Raw genomic sequence first — 17,746 nt, forward strand, 5'->3', positions numbered from 1 at the left:
GAAAGGGCTAAAGACTGTTGATACTCTAATAATATCATATAACCCATCTGCCAAATAGGTATCTATCCTCTGATAGATACTGAATCCAGCGTAGCAAAGCTCTCGTCTCATAGCTAGCACAAATGGCTGCCTGGAGTGTGACAGAATTTGCCAAAAATATATGTTCAAGAATCAATTCTATCCTTCGGTCTTGTGTATCCCTTAGGCAGCCCCATCTTTTAAGGCTATGGTGCCACCATTGCATCCATCTTTGGCAATTGAAAGAGATATTCCTGTGATTCCACAGGTAATAGATATAGCTTGCTAAATGCCCTTGGGTATCTATATCCTGCTTCCGGTGAGTCCCATTCAGCCAGCATCATGGCCTCAATCTCTGAATGTAAAGGGAAAGAAGATAAAGACCTGCATGAACCCTTTAAAATTGGGTCCCAATGAGGGAACTCTTCAACCCTTTCCTCAGTCAGACTCAAAGCAGATGTTACCTGAGAAATTGGGGTAGGCATCTCCTCCTTATGAAACAATCTAATGGAATCTTCTTTTTCCCTACCAGAGTGGCTTTCTCGGTCTTCCAAAGAACCTGGTCTGCTAACAGTGAAATCCTCCTCTGCCAAAAATAATGGAAGATAAAAATTTGCCTGCGTACTTGGACCTGGCTCTTCTGGCTCAGCCTCTCTCTTCATCCTTTTTTTTTTTTTTTTTTTAGGCCAGTCTGTGCAGCAAAAACCCTTGCTGCAAAGTCACCTGAATCCCCTTTGGTTTGCAAGGCTTGGAAAGCCTGGTGCAGGAAGTTAAAAAAACCTCAGGTCATAACTCATCCCTTGACGCAGACTCACTGTTCTGTGCAGTGCTCTACTGAAATACTTCCTCTGGAATTAACTTTGGAAGGTTCTGTGATGAATGGAAATTTCCTCTGCTTGTAGGAGCTGACTCACACAACAATTTCAAAATGGCTGCCTTGTCCCAGGCAACCGCTGAAACGGCATTCTCAATAGTCTTCTTCTTTGCTGAATATGAACATGGCATATATTTTTTTTAAATAGCCCCCGAATCGCTAGAAGCTCCCTTCTTAGAGAGAGAAGCATTGGAGGAGGTCTCTGTCTCCATCAATGGTCAGAGGGAGCAATAACAGCAATTACTAAACAACATAATCATTACGAGAGTCAGAATTGCAGTTAGATCATGATGCTGAAAATACTAGGGAATCTCGAGTTCTATGGCTCAAGACCTTACCTTAAGTAGGCACAAGAGGTTAAATATAGGAGTACTGAAATTCAGCTTGACACTCCCTTTTTAATAAGAGTGCTTAGGAAGTACTCAATAAGCATCAACTGCTTTAATCCAAAAGTGAATGAACTAATTTAGAATGAATGGCATGCGTCACTGCAGGAGAACTGATCCGCAGCAGCCCGACCACAAATAATAGATAAGCATAGTATAAAAGAAAATGTATAGAAAAATTCTCTCTTAAACTTAAAATAAATTGGAAAATCTGGTGAACTTGTGCCAACAACTAACAGTCCAGTAGCTAGAGGCAAAGAACTCTGGCTGTCAGATTCCATGGATGACATACATAGATGATGTCATCAAAAGAATTTACAACTTTGTCTCCAGGAGCTGGATGAGGGATGATACCCACACATTTCTGGAGTGGAGGAGCATAGGTTGAAGAAATTTGAATTCCCTCCCAGCTGGCACCTCTCTCATACTGGACTCTGAGCAGAGCACAATTTTCTTCCCATCCTCTGCAGAAGCCACCACCATCATTCTGAGAACTTACGGCTCTAAGAAAATCAAAACCGCAGTGTAGAAAAGGCTTTGGTGACTCACCTGGGAACTGTCTGCAAATCTCCAGCCAGCTGCTTCTAACCCTCTCAGCTATTTAGCTTTCTTTCACTGCTGGTGCATGGAAGTCTGCCCCACCCCTTAAAAAAAACCAAACAAACCCAAACCTTTATTTGTACTGCTTCTCAAAACGGCCACAGACTTAAAGGAGATGTACAAACTTCAAGAAAGCTAAAGGGAAGAGGGGTGGAGAAGGGGGAAGGGAGTAGAGAAGGAAATCAGTAGGGATAGCAGCCCAAACCCCAACCAGGAAAAATGAATCGCTGGAAGCTTCCTAGGTCAGGCCCTGCTCAAGTGAGGAAGGTAGCTCTAGGTTTTCACCTCAGGAGCTGCCTCTTACTTTCTCTTTTAATCTATCTGAAGATGTGCTCAACTAAAGGAGTGAGAAATTGTTCTTTTCACCTCAGGAGCTGCCTCCAGCTTCGATTCCTTAGTCCACAGAACTAGATGCTTGTCTACTATTTGCTGGAGACAAAGAATACTGGCAGGTAAGGTCAGCATGGGAGCTTATAAGGAGTGACATCAGCGCACCTGCTGGTCTCTGTCTTCATCTGCTGCTCAGTTAGCATAATCCACTTCTGGACTGGTCTGATTGGATGAGAAGGAATGGCATAATCTTAAACTTTAGAAACTATTTAGTTCTTCCAGTGGTCATCATGAGAGCTTTCATTTTGTTATGCAATACCTCTAAATTTTACAGAAACAATGAGAGCCATTTGCAACAAAATCTCACTTGAATAATTTTTTCGACCAGGTGCACATGTGATGGGTAAAGCAGCAAATTAATTTTTGCTCTCTAGTCCCAACTCTAATTAAACCCACTACCAGGGAGGAGATCCAGATTTAATTATCAACTTAGATACTTGCTCTTAAAATTGGTTGGGGCTGGGAATATTGCAGAAGCAGTGTTCTTAATCACTGCAGCAAGAGCCACCACTCTCATGGCAACCTTTCATGGCCAGGCACAAAGTAACACTGGACTGACCTTTAGTAGTACTACTTTCTACTCTTTTAGCTAAAGAAAGAAATCATGGTAACCTGGTTACCTAATGAGGAGAGGATATTTTGGGAGAAAATTTCATGAACTACAAATGAGTTTACCAATAGCCCTATTGCTAGTCAATTTGCTGTCAAGAAAGTGTAATTGCTTATCTGTAATTGTTTTCTGATGACAATAATACAATGAGTTACACACAAATCACTTACATTACATTTATCAATTACATAAATGTTTCCAAAGCTTTCTACAAAGGCTTTTGAGCATGCACAGGCAGCTTCCCATTTATTGTCACTAAACCTGCTTCTGATCATTTAGCATACCTAACAAAACTATCCTCAATCTTCAAGCCATAAGTCTGCTTACCTATCTTTTGCTATCTGCTTGATTAAATATAGCTCAACTTTGGAATACCCCAGGGATGCCTTCCTTAGACAACATATTCAATACACCATGTCAGATACATGATTTAATGGGACGCAGCTTGGATTTACCCAAAGGAAATCTTGCCTCACAAATCTGCTACGTTATTTTGAAGGGGTGAATAAGCATGTGGCTAAAGGTGAACCAGTAGATTTAAAGGACATGGAATGGTTCCTCTATGAGGAAAGGCTAAAGAGGTTAGGGCTGTTCAGACTGGAGATGAGACGGCTAAGGGGGATATGATAGAGTTCTACAAAATCATGAAAGGACTTTGGGTAAATGTGAAACGGTTATTTACTCTTTTGGATAATACAAGGACTAGGGGCACTCCATGAAGTTAGCAAGTAGCACATGTAAAACAAATCAGAGAAAATTATTTTTCACTCAATGCATAATTAAGTAAGCTCTGGAATCATTGCCAGAGGGTTTGGTTAAGGTAGTTAGTGTAGCTGGGTTTAAAAAAGGTTTAGATAAGTTCTTGGAGGAGAAGCCCATAAACTACTATTAATCAATAGGAAATAGCCACTGCTTGTTGCTGGCATTAGTTGCATGGGATTTATTTAAAGTTTGGGTACTTGCCATGTACTTGTGATTTGGATTGTCAACTGTTAGAGACAGGATACTGGGCTTGATGGGCCCTTGGTTTTACCCAGTATGGCATATCTTACGTTCTTATGTACTGTACATACATTAGCAAAACTCCCATCATTGTAAGGATAAATATCCCAATTATGTGGAAATCTGGGGCCATTTAATGGATTTCGCTTCTAGGGATATAGACACGTCAGAAGACCAAGTCATTAATGTGCTTTTTTGTGTATTATTTTTACTTTATTTTTATATGAATTTATAAATCAAAGCAGTTATACAATACTTTAGTCCTGGGGGAATTCTGCGCTGTGGAACGCAGAATTTGCACAGAATTCCGCCCCTGTGCAGAATGGGAGGCCCACCTAGTAACTCGAGGTGAGGTTTAAGTATTAGTGTAGGGGGGGTTAGGGGCCACTTTCACATTCAACGTGAGACGTACGAACAGAACAGTGGTCTCTTGTGAAGATTTGATGACCTACGGAGTGAGGAAACTCACTCCAAGATGAGATTTGTGCAATGTTCTCTCAACCCATCTTGTTACCCAGGTAGAGAGTCCATCAAGCTAGGTTGAGAGAACATTGCACAAATCTCATCTTGGAGTGAGTTTCCTCACTCCGTAGGTCATCAAATCTTCACAAGAGACCACTGTTCTGTTCGTACGTCTCACGTTGAATGTGAAAGTGGCCCCTAACCCCCTACACTAATACTTAAACCTCACCTTGAGTTACTAGGTGGGCCTCCCATAGGGATACAAATACCTGTCTAGGGAGGAGGCACTATGGCAAGGCTCTCTCTCGCTCCCCCTCCCTTCCTTCTCTCTCTCCCTCCCTCCCCCCCCCCCCTTTACCGGCCTGTAGCGCACAATGTAACACAAATGAAAGAGGTGTAGTTATTGGCCGCGTTAGGAGCCGCGCTAACAGTGCGGATGTTTCACGGCACACGATAAATCCTCCCTACTTTACATTTGCTCCGCCCCAACTCTGCCCCCTGAATATGAAATTAAAAATTTGCATTTGCAAATTGCGTTAACTGCTGTTAGCGCGGTTTGCGGAATTATCACACGAGGTAACTCCTTGGAAAATGAGGCCCTAAGTGTTGCTCTCACATTGAAGTGTGATTTATGAAAAATTACCATTGGAACAGTAGCCCCTGAGGCAGCTCCTGCGTGAGCGAAACTCGGCCAGAGTCGGGCATCCTACCTAATAAACGATGACCGACGTGCCGCAAATGCGCAGTAGAGACCAGCTCTACCGCGCATGTGCAGGCGAGCACGTCGGTCTGAGCCAGAAAAAAAAGAAAAAAATTGGCGGCGTCGAGTGGCAGCGGCGGCGTCGGAAGGCAGCGGCGGCGTCGGGTGGCGGCGTCGGGTGGCAGCGGCGGCAACGAGGGAGGAGAGAGAGAGGGAGGGACGGAGAGAGAGGGAGTGGGACTGAGTGAGAGGGAGGGAGTGAGACTGAGTGAGAGGGAGGGAGGGAGTGGGACTGAGTGAGAGGGGGGACTGAGTGTGAGGGGGGAGAGAGAGAGGGGGAGAGAGAGAGGGAGAGGGGGAGAGAGAGAGGGAGAGGGGGGAGAGAGAGGGAGAGGGGGGACAGAGAGGGAGGGAGTGGGACTGAGGGAGAGTGAGAGGGAGGGGGGAGGGAGTGGGACTGAGGGAGAGGGAGAGTGAGAGGGAGGGGGGGGAGGGAGTGGGACTGAGGGAGAGTGAGAGGGAGGGGGGAGGGAGTGGGACTGAGGGAGAGTGAGAGGGAGGGAGAGAGGGAGGGGGGAGGGAGTGGGACTGAGGGAGAGTGAGAGGGAGGGAGAGGGACTGAGTGGGAGGGAGGTAGGGGGTGGTGAAGAGGGGGAGGTGAGAGTCAGAGGGATGTAGCCCGTTTTAACGGGCTTAACGGCTTGTATTCCAATAAAGAATCCCTTGATATACCGATCACTACCGTTTGTTCTGCTTTCCAGCATTATTGATCGGCTTCCGCTTTGCATAATGTAGCACTTACACCATCTATCCACATTCTTTTCTTGTCCAGCTGCTAATTTCCTTCACTTCTTTTCTGTTAAACCTGCCAGCTGCCAAAGTCAGCTGGCAGGTTGCATTATGCATTAGATCTGCATATGCATATGCATTAGATCTGATCCTGTTTTTCCTACTGTTCTAGCTCCTGTACTTACCAAGCTGTAAAGAACATCCCGGAGATCAGCCCAGCTATGGTATGTCTCAGCACAGTTCATGCCAGATGCATTCACCATATCCACAAAAATGCGCTTGTAAATGTTAAAATTCTGTGAAGACAAGAAACAATAGGTCAGAGGCAAGGACAGGCAACTCTGGTTACATATATATAAATATATAAAATTCAAAATTATTTGTTTTATGCCATTTGTATACTAATTTTATTGCTTAGTATTATTGTTCTGAACTATTTTGTCGAGAAGTATTACCCTATATTTTTCTTATGCTGCACTTAAGTAATAAATAATAATAATTTGCTTGATATTTATTGTTTGCTTTGTGATTGCTTTGATGCTTTTAATTTTGTATTGTTACTCAGTTATACTTTGTATTTAATTCTGCTTACCTACATCGCCTTGAGTGCATCACAAAAAAGCAGTTGATAAATATGAGTAAATAAATAAATGGTACCATTTTGTCCAAATGCCTAGAATGTAGGGGATAAGAACAGAGAAGTTGGTTCCCAGGCACTTTTCATTAGGTTATTTGTATATGAGAGAGAGAGAAATTGGGGATTAAGCCTCAAAAGCCATTAAGAAAAAAGTTTTCACAGCACAGTGAAAAAAAAATGCCCTAAGAGCGAACTTCTTTGGAAACAGAGTTTCAAAAAGTTGGCCCACTAAACAAGATGGCACATGAGCCTGTCATGACCAGTTTAATATTCCTCCAAGATGTTACCTTAAGTAAAGCATTTTCAGGCCAAAACAGTTTTTGACAGTAAGGGGTAATAGCGCGCCGAAAACGCATGGCCAACCCCCCCCCCTCCGAAACGAATAGAGCCCGCAACATGCAAATGCATGTTCATGGTCCTATTAGTTATTCCCGCGTGATTCAGTAAGTAAAATGTGCAGCCAAGCCGCACATTTTACTTTCAGAAATTAGCGCCTACCCAAAGGTAGGCGTTAATTTCTGCCGGCACCGGGAAAGTATACAGAAAAGCAGTAAAAACTGCTTTTCTGTACACCCTCCAACTTAATATCATGGCGATATTAAGTCGGAGGTCCCAAAAGTAAAAACTAATTAAAAATTAAAAAAAAATAATTTAAAATCAGCCCGCGGCTCGAAAACCATTTTGAAATGAAGTGGGAGACCTTAGGGTCCCAATTTTAGAATTGACAGAAAGAGAAAAGAACAATGTGAATCTAGTGAAAAGAAGATAATATCAATAGGCTGCAAGATTCTGTTTTATGCAAGAGACGGAATTGTCTGGCAGGACATACACGTCGTGATCTGAAGGAGATAGAGAGAAGCCTGGTGGACGAGAGAGGTCTGGTCCGGGGTCTAGACAGGCAGCAGACAAAGGAGAAAGTCCAGATCCATACTGGGGTCCAAATGGGCAGTAAATTAAAGCGTAATCCAGTTCCGTTCCAAGGTCTACGCAGGCAGCAAGCTGAGGTATAATCCACGTCTGTTCCAAGGTCAAGGCAGGTGGCAAGCAGAAATTTAGTCCTGGTCTGTTCCAAGGTCAAGGCACGTGGCAAACAGAAATGTAGTCTAGATCTGTTCTGAGGTCAAGGCGGGTGGCAGGCAGAAACGAAATCTGGTTCTGGTACAGGGTCGAGGAACAAGAAGGCAGTCCAGAGAGAAGTACACAGCAGGACCAATGAGACACCGGGAAGGAGGACTGAAGAGGAAGACGAGAGAACCCAGCAAGAACATGAAGTGAGGCAGGGACCAGGAATACTACAGGAACACAGTGAGCAACAGACTCTGCTGAATCTAGCAGGGGTCCTGTTGAGAAGGCATTGGGGTCAGCTGTGCGAGTTGGGTTTAAATCCTCCAAGCGGGTAAAGAAGAGTTGCTTACCTGTAACGGGTGTTCTCACAAGACAGCAGAATGTTAGTCCTCACATATGGGTGACAACATCAGGATGAATCCCAATCACGGAACACTTTTGTCAAAGTTTCTAGAACTTTGACTGGCACCACTGAGCATGCCCAGCATGCCACTAACCCTGCATCCAGCAGGGGTCCCCCTTCAATCTCGTTTATAGTAAAAAGTACGTGCGAAAAATAAAATAACAAATCGCAAGCAAACCCAACTCCGCGGGGTGGCAAATGGGTTTCGTGAGGACTAACATCTTGCTGTCCTGTGAGAACACCTGTTACAGGTAAGAAACTCTGCTTGCTCACAGGACAAGCAGGATGGTAGTCCTCACCTATGGGTGAATAGCGAGCAGAGGATGCCCGAGCAATGTACCAAAAGCACTCAAAGATGTGCAACAGCACAACAACAGGGGTGATTTTGGATAAGAGGGCAGCCTGAAATTCCCAGTGGGCCATAGGAAGGAAGTTGGGTATTAAGCTGAGAATAAATTGCACAGAACAGACTGGCCAAAGATAGAATCTTGTTTGCCAGCCTTGACTAGGCAATAGTGAGCTGCGAAGGTATGGAGAGAACTACATGTGGCAGCACTGCAGATGTCAGCAAGAGGTACAGAACGAAGATGTGCTACTGACGTTGCCAATGCTCTAATAGAGTGAGCTTTAACGTGTCCCTGGAGCGGAAGGCCTGCTTGCTGATAGCAGAAAGATATGCAGTCTGCCTGGCAGGGTCTGCTTGCCCATCGGGATTCCCAGTTTAGTTTTATCAAAGGAGACAAACAGCTGGGTGGCCTTCCTATGGCCTGCAGTGCGTTCCTATGGCCTGCAGTGCGTTCCAAATAAAAGGCAAGCGCACGCTTGCAGTCCAAGGAATGCAAAGCCCGCTCACCTGGATATGAGTGGTATCTTGGAAAGAAAATAGGTAGGATAATATACTAATTTAAATGAAATTCAGAGACTACCATTGGTAAAAATTTAGGATGAGTGCGAAGCACCACACGATCATGGAGAAATTTATTGTAAGATGTGTATGTTACCAACACCTGTAGCTCACTGACCCTGCGAGCGGACGTTATAGCAAGAAGAAAAAGTATTTTCCAAGTGAGATAACGTAGCTCGCAGGAGTGCAGAGGCTCAAAAGAGGTTTCATGAGCCTTGCTAATACCACATTGAGGTCCTAAGAAGGGGCCGGAGGACGCAAAGGGGGCTTGAGGTGAAGCAAGCCCCTCACAAAACACACCACCAAGGGTTGTGTCGATATCGAGACATCCCCTATACTTTTATGGAAAGCGGCTACTGCATTGACATGAACCCTGATGGAGGAGGTTTGTAGACCAGACTCTTGAGAGGTGCCAGAGATAGTCTAGGAACTTTGTAGTGGGGCAGGTAAAGGGATCTATTTCCTTTGATGTGCACCAGAAGGAAAACCTTTTCCATTTGGAATGATAATATTTCCTTGTAGAAGGCATTTGTGAAGCTACGAGGACATGGGATACTGGATCTGAGAGATTGAGCGGCTGTAATATTAGCCTTTCAACATCCAGGCTGTCAGTGATAGGGCCTGGAGGTTTGGATGACGTAGCTGCCCGTGGTTCTGTGAAATCAGAGACGGATCTATGCCTAGGGAATTTGTGGACAGATTGAGAGGTCACGAAAGATGGGAAACCACACCTGGCGCAGCCATGAAGGGCTATGAGAATCATGAGGCCCTTGTCCCGTCGTAGCTTCACGAGAGTCTTGCTAATGAAAGGAAGTGGGGGATAGGCATACAGGAGATCCATTGCCCAAGAAAGGGTGAAGGCGCTCTTCGTGGTCTTCTCTGATTGTGATGTAGGGAGCAGAATTTCTCTACCTTGCGGTTGTGAATCGACGCAAAGAGATCTACAGCCAGATATCCCCACTTCTGGAATATGCTCTCTGCCACCGTGGGGTTCAGGGACCACTCGTAGGGATGAAATGTGCGACTGAGTTTGTCTGCTAGTACATTGTCCACACCCGCCAGTTAAGTCGCTCTCAGTAGTATGGAATGAGAGAGAGCTGTAGCCCAGATTTGTGCTACTTCCTGACATAGTAGGTAAGAGCCAGTTCCTCCCTGCTTGTTGATGTACCACATCGCTACTTGGTTGTCTGTTTGGATTAGTATTGTCTTGTTGGAGAAGCAATCTTGGAAGGCTATAAGGGTATATCTTATTGCCCTGAGTTCCAGAAAAAAAATTTTTTGTTGTGATTCCGCTGCAGACCAGGATCTCTGAGTCTGCAGGTTGTTGACATAGGCTCCCCACCCTAGAGTGGAAGCATCCATTGTCAGTGTTATCTGGGGCTCTGGAGATTGGAAAGGTCGCCCTCTGACCAGATTGGACTCCTGGATCCACCAAGCTAGCGAGAGACAAAGTTGCCTGGTGACATGGACAATGTTGGACATTGCATGGTTGGCCTGAGATCACTGGGACTTTAATGTCCACTGTGCTACTCTCATGGCAAGACGAGCCATTGGGTGTAACATAGACCGAGGACGCCATGTGGCCCAACAAGATGAGAAGACGACGAGCCGTTGTGGTTTGGTGAATTCGGATAGTGTTTGCAAGCATTGCAAGAGTATGTGCATGGTCCTTCGGAAGAAAAGCTTTTGCTTGGATGGTGTTGAGATCCGCTCCAATGAAGGAGAGGAGCTGAGACGGAGTCAGATTGGACTTTGGATAATTGACTAGAAATCCCAATGATAGTAGAAGTCGCAAAGTGAGATGGAGGGAGGGAGTGAAGAACTGCCTCCACAGACGGGGCCCTCAGTAACCAGTCGTCCAGATAAGGATAGACGTGAGTGCCTAGCTGCCTCAAGTATGCTGGTACTACTACCAGGCATTTCGTGAAGACATGAGGGGCCGATGCGAGACCGAACGGAAGTACTCGATACTGGAAGTGCCGGCTTCCGACGAGGAACCGAAGGTATTTTCTGTGAGACTGAGTTATTGCTATATGCATATACACGTCTTGTAGATCTAGAGAGCAAAGTCAATCTCCCTGTTGGAGAAGAGGGAGTAGGGAGCCTAAGGTTACCATCCTGAACTTCTCTTTCCATAGATGCTTGTTTAGGGGCATGAAGATCTAAGATTGGATGAGTACCTCTCGATTTTTTTGGTATTGGGAAATATCAAGAGTAGAAGCCCTTTCCCCTTTGTAGAGGGGGAAACTGTTCTATGGCTTGTAGGAGGGATGGTATTTCCTCCTCTAGAAGTGGAGAGTGGTCGGTGGAACTCCACCCCGGACGAAGAGGAGAGTCTGCCGGTAGTGAGAGGAAGTTTAGTAGGTAACCTTGAGCTACGACCGACAGGACCCACTGATCTGTGGTGATTGTGTGCCACTGGTTGGTGAAGTGGCAGAGACAGCCGCCTACTGGCAGAGATGGGAGTCAGCATACGCTCTCTAGAGGGGAGTCAAAATCCCGAGGAAGGATCAGGTTGTGGAGCTGGTTGAGTCTTCTGAGGCCTGGCCTGGCTAGGTTGAACCTTCTGATAAGGTCTAGTTGGATGAGACCGAGCTGGAGGAGGGTAGTATCTGCGTGCTTTGAAGGTGGTCCTTTTAGCTTCCCTTCTGAAGGGGCGTTTAGAAGAGGTAGAGATCTCTGTGTGCCCAGCAGAGAGTTGACGCAACATTTCATTATGATCTTTTAGCTGAGCAACTGTCTCCTGAATCTTCTTGCCGAAGAGGTTATTTCCTGTACAGGGGAGGTCTGCCAACCGCTCCTGAACCTCTGGACACAGATCTGAGGATTTTAGCCATGCCCACCTCCTGGCACTTATTCCAGCTGCTGAAACCCTGGATGCTGTGTCAAAGATGTCATAAGCGGAGCACACCCCATGCTTGCCAGCATCCAGGCCTTTTTTACGAATAGAATTGAGCTGATCCTGGAACTGGTCAGGGAGGGAATCAGAAAGTTCCTGAAGCTGCTTAAAGAGGTTCCTATTGTATTTCAAGATGTAGAGTTGGAAAGCCGCAATACGGGAAATTAGCATGGCCCCATGAAAGACTCTACGACCAAAAGCATTGAGGAATTTCTGCTCCTTCCCTGGAGGCATGGAAGAATGAGGCCGGTGTCTTCTGGCCTTCTTTTGGGCGGATTCAACCACCACTGAATGGTGGGATAGCTGAGTTTTCTGGAAGCCAAGTTTTCTGGAAGCCAAGGACTAAATAAGTAGCATCAGTCTTACGGTTAACAGGTGGGACTGTACCTGGATGCTCCCAGTTGCGTTGAAGGTGGTCAAGGAGGACCTCATGGACAGGTATGGACATCACCTCCTTAGGCACATCAACAAACTGATGGACTTCTAGCATTTTGTGTCTGGAATCTTCTTCAGTCTGGGGAGTAAATGGTATGGTCTCTGACAACTCTTTGATAAAATGTATGAAAGAGAGGTCTTCTGGCAGGGATCTCCGTCTTTCCTCTGGAGGTGAAGGTTCAGATGGGATATCTCCTGTATCCTGGGAATCCGATGAATCATCTGACCAGGGCTGGTAGGGTGGATCCCCAGCACCCAGCGGGCCTCCAGATGGTAAAAAAAAGGGCCTCTTCCGGCCGGTGGAGGTTGGGGCACAGAAGGTATCGGAGGAGGCACCGGTGGCATTGGTGATGGCATCAGTAAAGGTCGATGCGGTATCGGAAGCAGAAGGGGCACCAAAGGACTCAGTGACCTCGGTGGCAATACTCCAGAAGGCCCCGTAATCGGATCCAGCATCATTACACTCTCCTCCTCCGAGGAGAGATGGATGGGCGTCAATGGACCAGGAGGAGTCTGTGTTTTCACCGGTGCCGAAAGCAGAGCACCGATGAGGACATCCAGTCTGTCAAGCAGTGGTATGAGCATCGTGGTGTTGGATCTGGCGCCGGAATCGAAGTCAGCATCGGTGCTGAGGGAACCAGATGCGCATGGAGAGCCTGCACCACCACCTCTTGAACCATCCGGTTCAATTCCTCACAGAATGCTGGTGTTGTTAAGACCAGTTCCGGAGTGGGAGGCTGGATGGGCGCCGCCAGTGTCCATGGGTATACGTGGAGTCTCGGCTGCCATTCCTTCTGAAGGTGGGGAACGCCTCGGTGTACCCGGCACGGAGGAGGATGGGGGCTCCTTGGCACAAGCCTTCTTCCTCGGTGGCTGGATCGGACGGCAAGGTTTTTCGATGCTGATGTTTGTCTCGATGCTCGCCCTTGCCCGGCGCCGAAGAAGCAGAAACTGAAGCCTTCGATGACGATTAGGAGTCATCAGTGTTCGACCGATGACGAGACTTGGCAGGCAACGGCGTCGATGACTTGGAAGCATGCTGGGAAGGCTCAATGGTGCCAGTCAAAGTTCTAGAAACCTTTTTTTTTTTTTTAATTTATAATTTTTATTAATTTCCAACAATAACAAAAGATATACAGAACTATTTAGTTCAGATAAATTACATCTAGTATAGGGTTATATATATAAGAAACATCAAAACATACATCTATTACAATCAGGTAAAGTAATTATATAAACCCTTATCTAGATGTAAATACAGGTAACCTGGGGGACAAAATGTTGTATAGGCAGAAAATACAGGAAATTAAACTCAAGATTTAAAGCCTTGGAGTTAACTGGGCTTATTTACTTATGCCAACCCCCCCACTGAAGGTTCTTTTGAGTGGGAATCTAGAAATACACGTAGTTGACCTGGTTCTCTAAATACATATCTAGCATTATTAAACACAACCACACATATACATGGGAAATGCAGAGAATACTTAGTTCCCTTCACCCTTGCTTCCTCCCTCATCTCCAGAAATCTTTTTCTCTTAATTTGAGTATTCTTAGTAAAATCAGGGAAGATTTTTATCGGATATCCATAAAATTTTGAGGATTGATTTCGAAAAAATGTTCTCAGGATTAAATCTCTTTCTGAAGGCGTAGAAAGTTGTATAAACAAAGTCACTCTATCTTCAACAACGAGTTCTTGGGATTGTTCCAAAATTGCAGTCAGATCAAATGTAACTTCTTGATTTCGCTTTTGTTCCTCAGTATTTATATCACCAGCAGCCTGAGCGAAGTAATATATCTTTTCAATCTTAGGCAAATCTTTTTCAGTAAATTTTAACGTATTCAGGAGATAACTTCTAAACAGTTCACGATGAGATAATAAATGCATTTTAGGAAAGTTGATAATCCTTATATTATTTCTTCTCAGTTGGTTCTCTAATATTTCCATTTTCACCTTTTGATAGTTCTCTGATTTTATTAGATTGGCTTGAATATTTTCCACATTGGTTAGTTTTTTTTTTATTCCTCCGATTTCAGTCTCTATCTTCTCAACTCTTCCTTCCAAGACCTGATTTTTTGAAATACTCTCCTTTACCATACTGGTTAGGGAAACTATCACCTTCTCCATTGAAGATGTAGCTTTTAAAATTTCTTCCAGCGTTATTTTAGAAGTCGTGGATTTAGAGACTTCACAGATTACTTGTATATTCCCTTCACCTCTCTCAAGCTCCAGGGGGTTAGCACCCACTACAGCTCAATGCACCACCTCCTCCGGTTGGCCCCTGGAACCCGATCCATCGGGGCTCTCCAAGGGCAACAAACTTTCCTCGTTCCCTCTCTGGGGTTCTACCACCGGGGAGGTTCCAGATTTCATTACATGCAGAGCAGATGGCATTGAGTCCTGATCTCTCCTCTCACTCGGTGGGGCCGGGGCAGTTGGCGCGCCGGGGCTTAAAGAGATCTCCGTGGCCTGGGAGCTCAGCGTCTGCTTGAAACTGAGGCCTCCAGCAGCCCCTCTCTCCGGCGTTAAAGCCACCAGTCCAGAAAACGCCTCCTCTATCCGAGGCTGCCTTGTTAATGGAACCGGAGTTGAGGTAATGTTTTTAACTTTGGTTTTGCGCTTAGTATGCGGTATGCCGCCAAGAAAATCAAGTGTTCAGGAAATATTAAGCCAAAAAATTAAAGCTCACCTCGGGAGCTCTGCGATTCCGTTCACTCCTCTGCGGCCATCTTGCCCTGTTAAAGTTCTAGAAACTTTGACAAAAGTGTTCCGTGATTAGGCTCCATCCTGATGATGTCACCCATATGTGAGGACTAACATCCTGCTTGTCCTGTGAGAACGTTAACAACAAGCGCTGCAAGAATTCCCGCTGCAAGGCCTACATGTTTGCATTGCATGTGCGCCTAAGGATCAGCAAGGGGCAACAGCATGATGGAGGTGCAGGTGAGTGAGGCTGGCTGCAGAGTGGCTAGCACAATCAGCCAAACATAACACTGCTTACCTTTAGCAGCATAAATAAAGACAGCTTTCAGATTCGGCATTCACATTTAGGATAGCAGTATTACAAAAGCTGATGCTCTTACTAATGCTCTTAGGGGAACTGCTCTGTTTGTCTAAGCTTTTTAAGATGGACTAGGTCAGATGTCTGGTCCAGCATTGGTTAAGAAGGGTTTTCAGGGACACTACTTCACAAACCAAAACAAATCATGGTAAAGCTGGTCAGATTGACAAACTGGAGTAGCAAATTGCCCGGACCAGAATTTTGAAAGAACTGCTGCTTGTGGCAGCCCCAGAGAGGATTCTTCTGTTTCCTGTGCAGATAAGGCTGTCTTAATTGGAATTACTATATAGTAGAGAATCTGTGCATAATAGATCTCTGTGTTTCTAATATTCCTCTACTAGTGCTTTGAATCTTAGCCTCTGAACTCTGTGTAATAGGAAAGTCTCTCAATTTCCCTTCTTTCAAGCGCTCTGACTCTTAATTTCTGTGGTGCTCTTCTGGGGGGGGAGGGGGGGGGGAAAGAAAAAAAAAACAAAAACCTGCTGGTTTTCTTTCACTATTCCTTCTAATCATTGCTCTGTGCTCCACTAATATCTGGGCTCTCTGTGCAGTAGAACTGCTCTGTTTATACCTTTCTCTAGGTCTGTTATTATATAATAATTGTAATTGTTCCTTGCAAACTGTTTGTTTTTAAGATCCAGTATACCTGCATTTCTATTTTGTATAGCTGTTCTTTAATAATCTGGTTAATATTGGCACAGAAGTGCTGAGGGATCATTTAATAGCTAAAGGACTATTAAAGTTCCAGAAAGTGTCCTGCTCTACCCAGCTTGTCCCTGGTTAAACTGTTGTTTCCCTCCCACCCTACCCCTCTACCCACCCACCCCTGGACTTAGATTTCTAATACAGACTGACTAAATTAGCATTAGCAACAAGATAAATTAGTAAGTTGTTAACAGCTAAGGAAATACCAATCCAAAAATTTACCAATATGAGAACTATCCAATGCAACTGTTGTGGAGCCTTTATTCCAAGGGAAAGCATCTGGAGACTTGGAGCTTGCCCAATCTGTGCACAGCTCTCTTCTTTGAAAACGGAGCTGACTGAGGTTAAAGCTCAATTAGCTTCAATTACAAGAATTACACCCACATCGCATTACTCAGAAAATAATTCCCCAACACGAAAGAATAACCAGGAGTCAAGAAAAAGAAATACAGCAGACTCAGGTAGGATAACATGTGTCCCAAAGTCACCCATTCTTGACAGATGGGAAGCCAACAAGTATACCCCCCCACTCAAACAGGTCATCAAGTAAATCATTAAAAACCAGGATTACAGTGGGCTCTGGTAGAATTAGACCTGTAACAAGGAGACACACACAGTATCAAATGCAACAAGAACATAAAGCCTTCCCTATATTAATAACTGAAGAAGTTCTAGAGAAAAACATTGAAGTGTTACCAGAAAAGAGAAAAAACCAATGCATGCAAAATTTCAAGATCCATAACCAAAAGAAACAGCTAATTGAGATGGATAACTCTGGCATCAGTAGCACAACTGCAAAAGGAAAGAGTGAAGTGAATAACAAATCTCAACTAAAGTCTCATAAGGAGTACAGGAAAAGCAATCACCTTAAGGAGAGTACCTGGAAAGCTATGACCACAAATGCTCATAGTTTGGGAAATAAAATCCCAGATCTGCAGGCCCTAATGACAGAGGCAGAATTGGACATTGTTGCTATCACAGAGACATGGTTCACAGAATCTCATGATTGGGATACAGCAATACCAGGCTATAACTTGTTAAGGAAGGACAGAGTGGATAGAAAAGGGGGAGGTGTGGCTCTTTATGTCAGAAATAATATCCACGTATGAATTAAGTACTGTTGATTTTATGATGAATTCTTCAAATAAATATTCAACCGATCATCATATTCTACCATCAAAGGCTGGGGGTCGCGTAACTAGTTAGCATGGAGGAGTCTCGTTCGTTATCGGAATTAACCAGACAAATCGCTCCACCAACTAAGAACGGCCAAGCATCTGAGCTGCAAGGAAGTTGGGGCAAGGAAGAAGCACTATGGGTCGACCTAAAAAAAGATGATGGAGCGTCCATTTATATTGGAGTGGTTTACAGGCCTCCAAACCAAAAGGAAGAGTTGGACAGAGATCTGGTTGAAGACATCCATAAGATAGGTAAGAAGGGGGAAGTGGTGATCGTTGGTGACTTTAATATGCCAGATGTAGACTGGAAAATCCCATCTGCAGAATCTAAAAATAGTAGAGCGATAGTGGATGCCATGCAAGTAACTTTGTTCAAACAAATGGTATTGGAACCCACGAGAGAAGGAACTATACTCGACTTAGTGCTCACTAATGGAGATAATGTCTCTGATGTCAAGGTGGGCGCCCACCTCAGCACCAGTGATCATCAAACAGTATGGTTTAATATCACTAAAAGAATATGGAAAAGAAGCATAAAGACCAGAGTTCTACAGTTCAAAAACACGGACTTTGAGGAAATGGGGAAGTACCTAGAGGAAGAACTAAATGGATGGGAAAATGAGAGAGATG

The 17,746-nt window shown here is 44.8% G+C and overlaps 1 protein-coding gene across 1 annotated transcript in view; it reads right to left on the reverse strand.

Annotated features, from left to right (window-relative positions):
- IFT172 (intraflagellar transport 172) overlaps nt 1-17,746 on the reverse strand; it is a 649,332-nt gene that overhangs the window by 56,931 nt on the left and 574,655 nt on the right. Inside the window, exon 41 of the mRNA XM_029596359.1 lies at nt 6,017-6,127. Within this exon, the coding sequence (XP_029452219.1) occupies nt 6,017-6,127 (111 nt within the window). The remainder of the gene's footprint in view (nt 1-6,016; nt 6,128-17,746) is intronic.

This window comes from Rhinatrema bivittatum, chromosome 3, assembly GCF_901001135.1.
Source record: "Rhinatrema bivittatum chromosome 3, aRhiBiv1.1, whole genome shotgun sequence".
Classification (NCBI taxonomy): Eukaryota; Metazoa; Chordata; class Amphibia; order Gymnophiona; family Rhinatrematidae; genus Rhinatrema; species Rhinatrema bivittatum.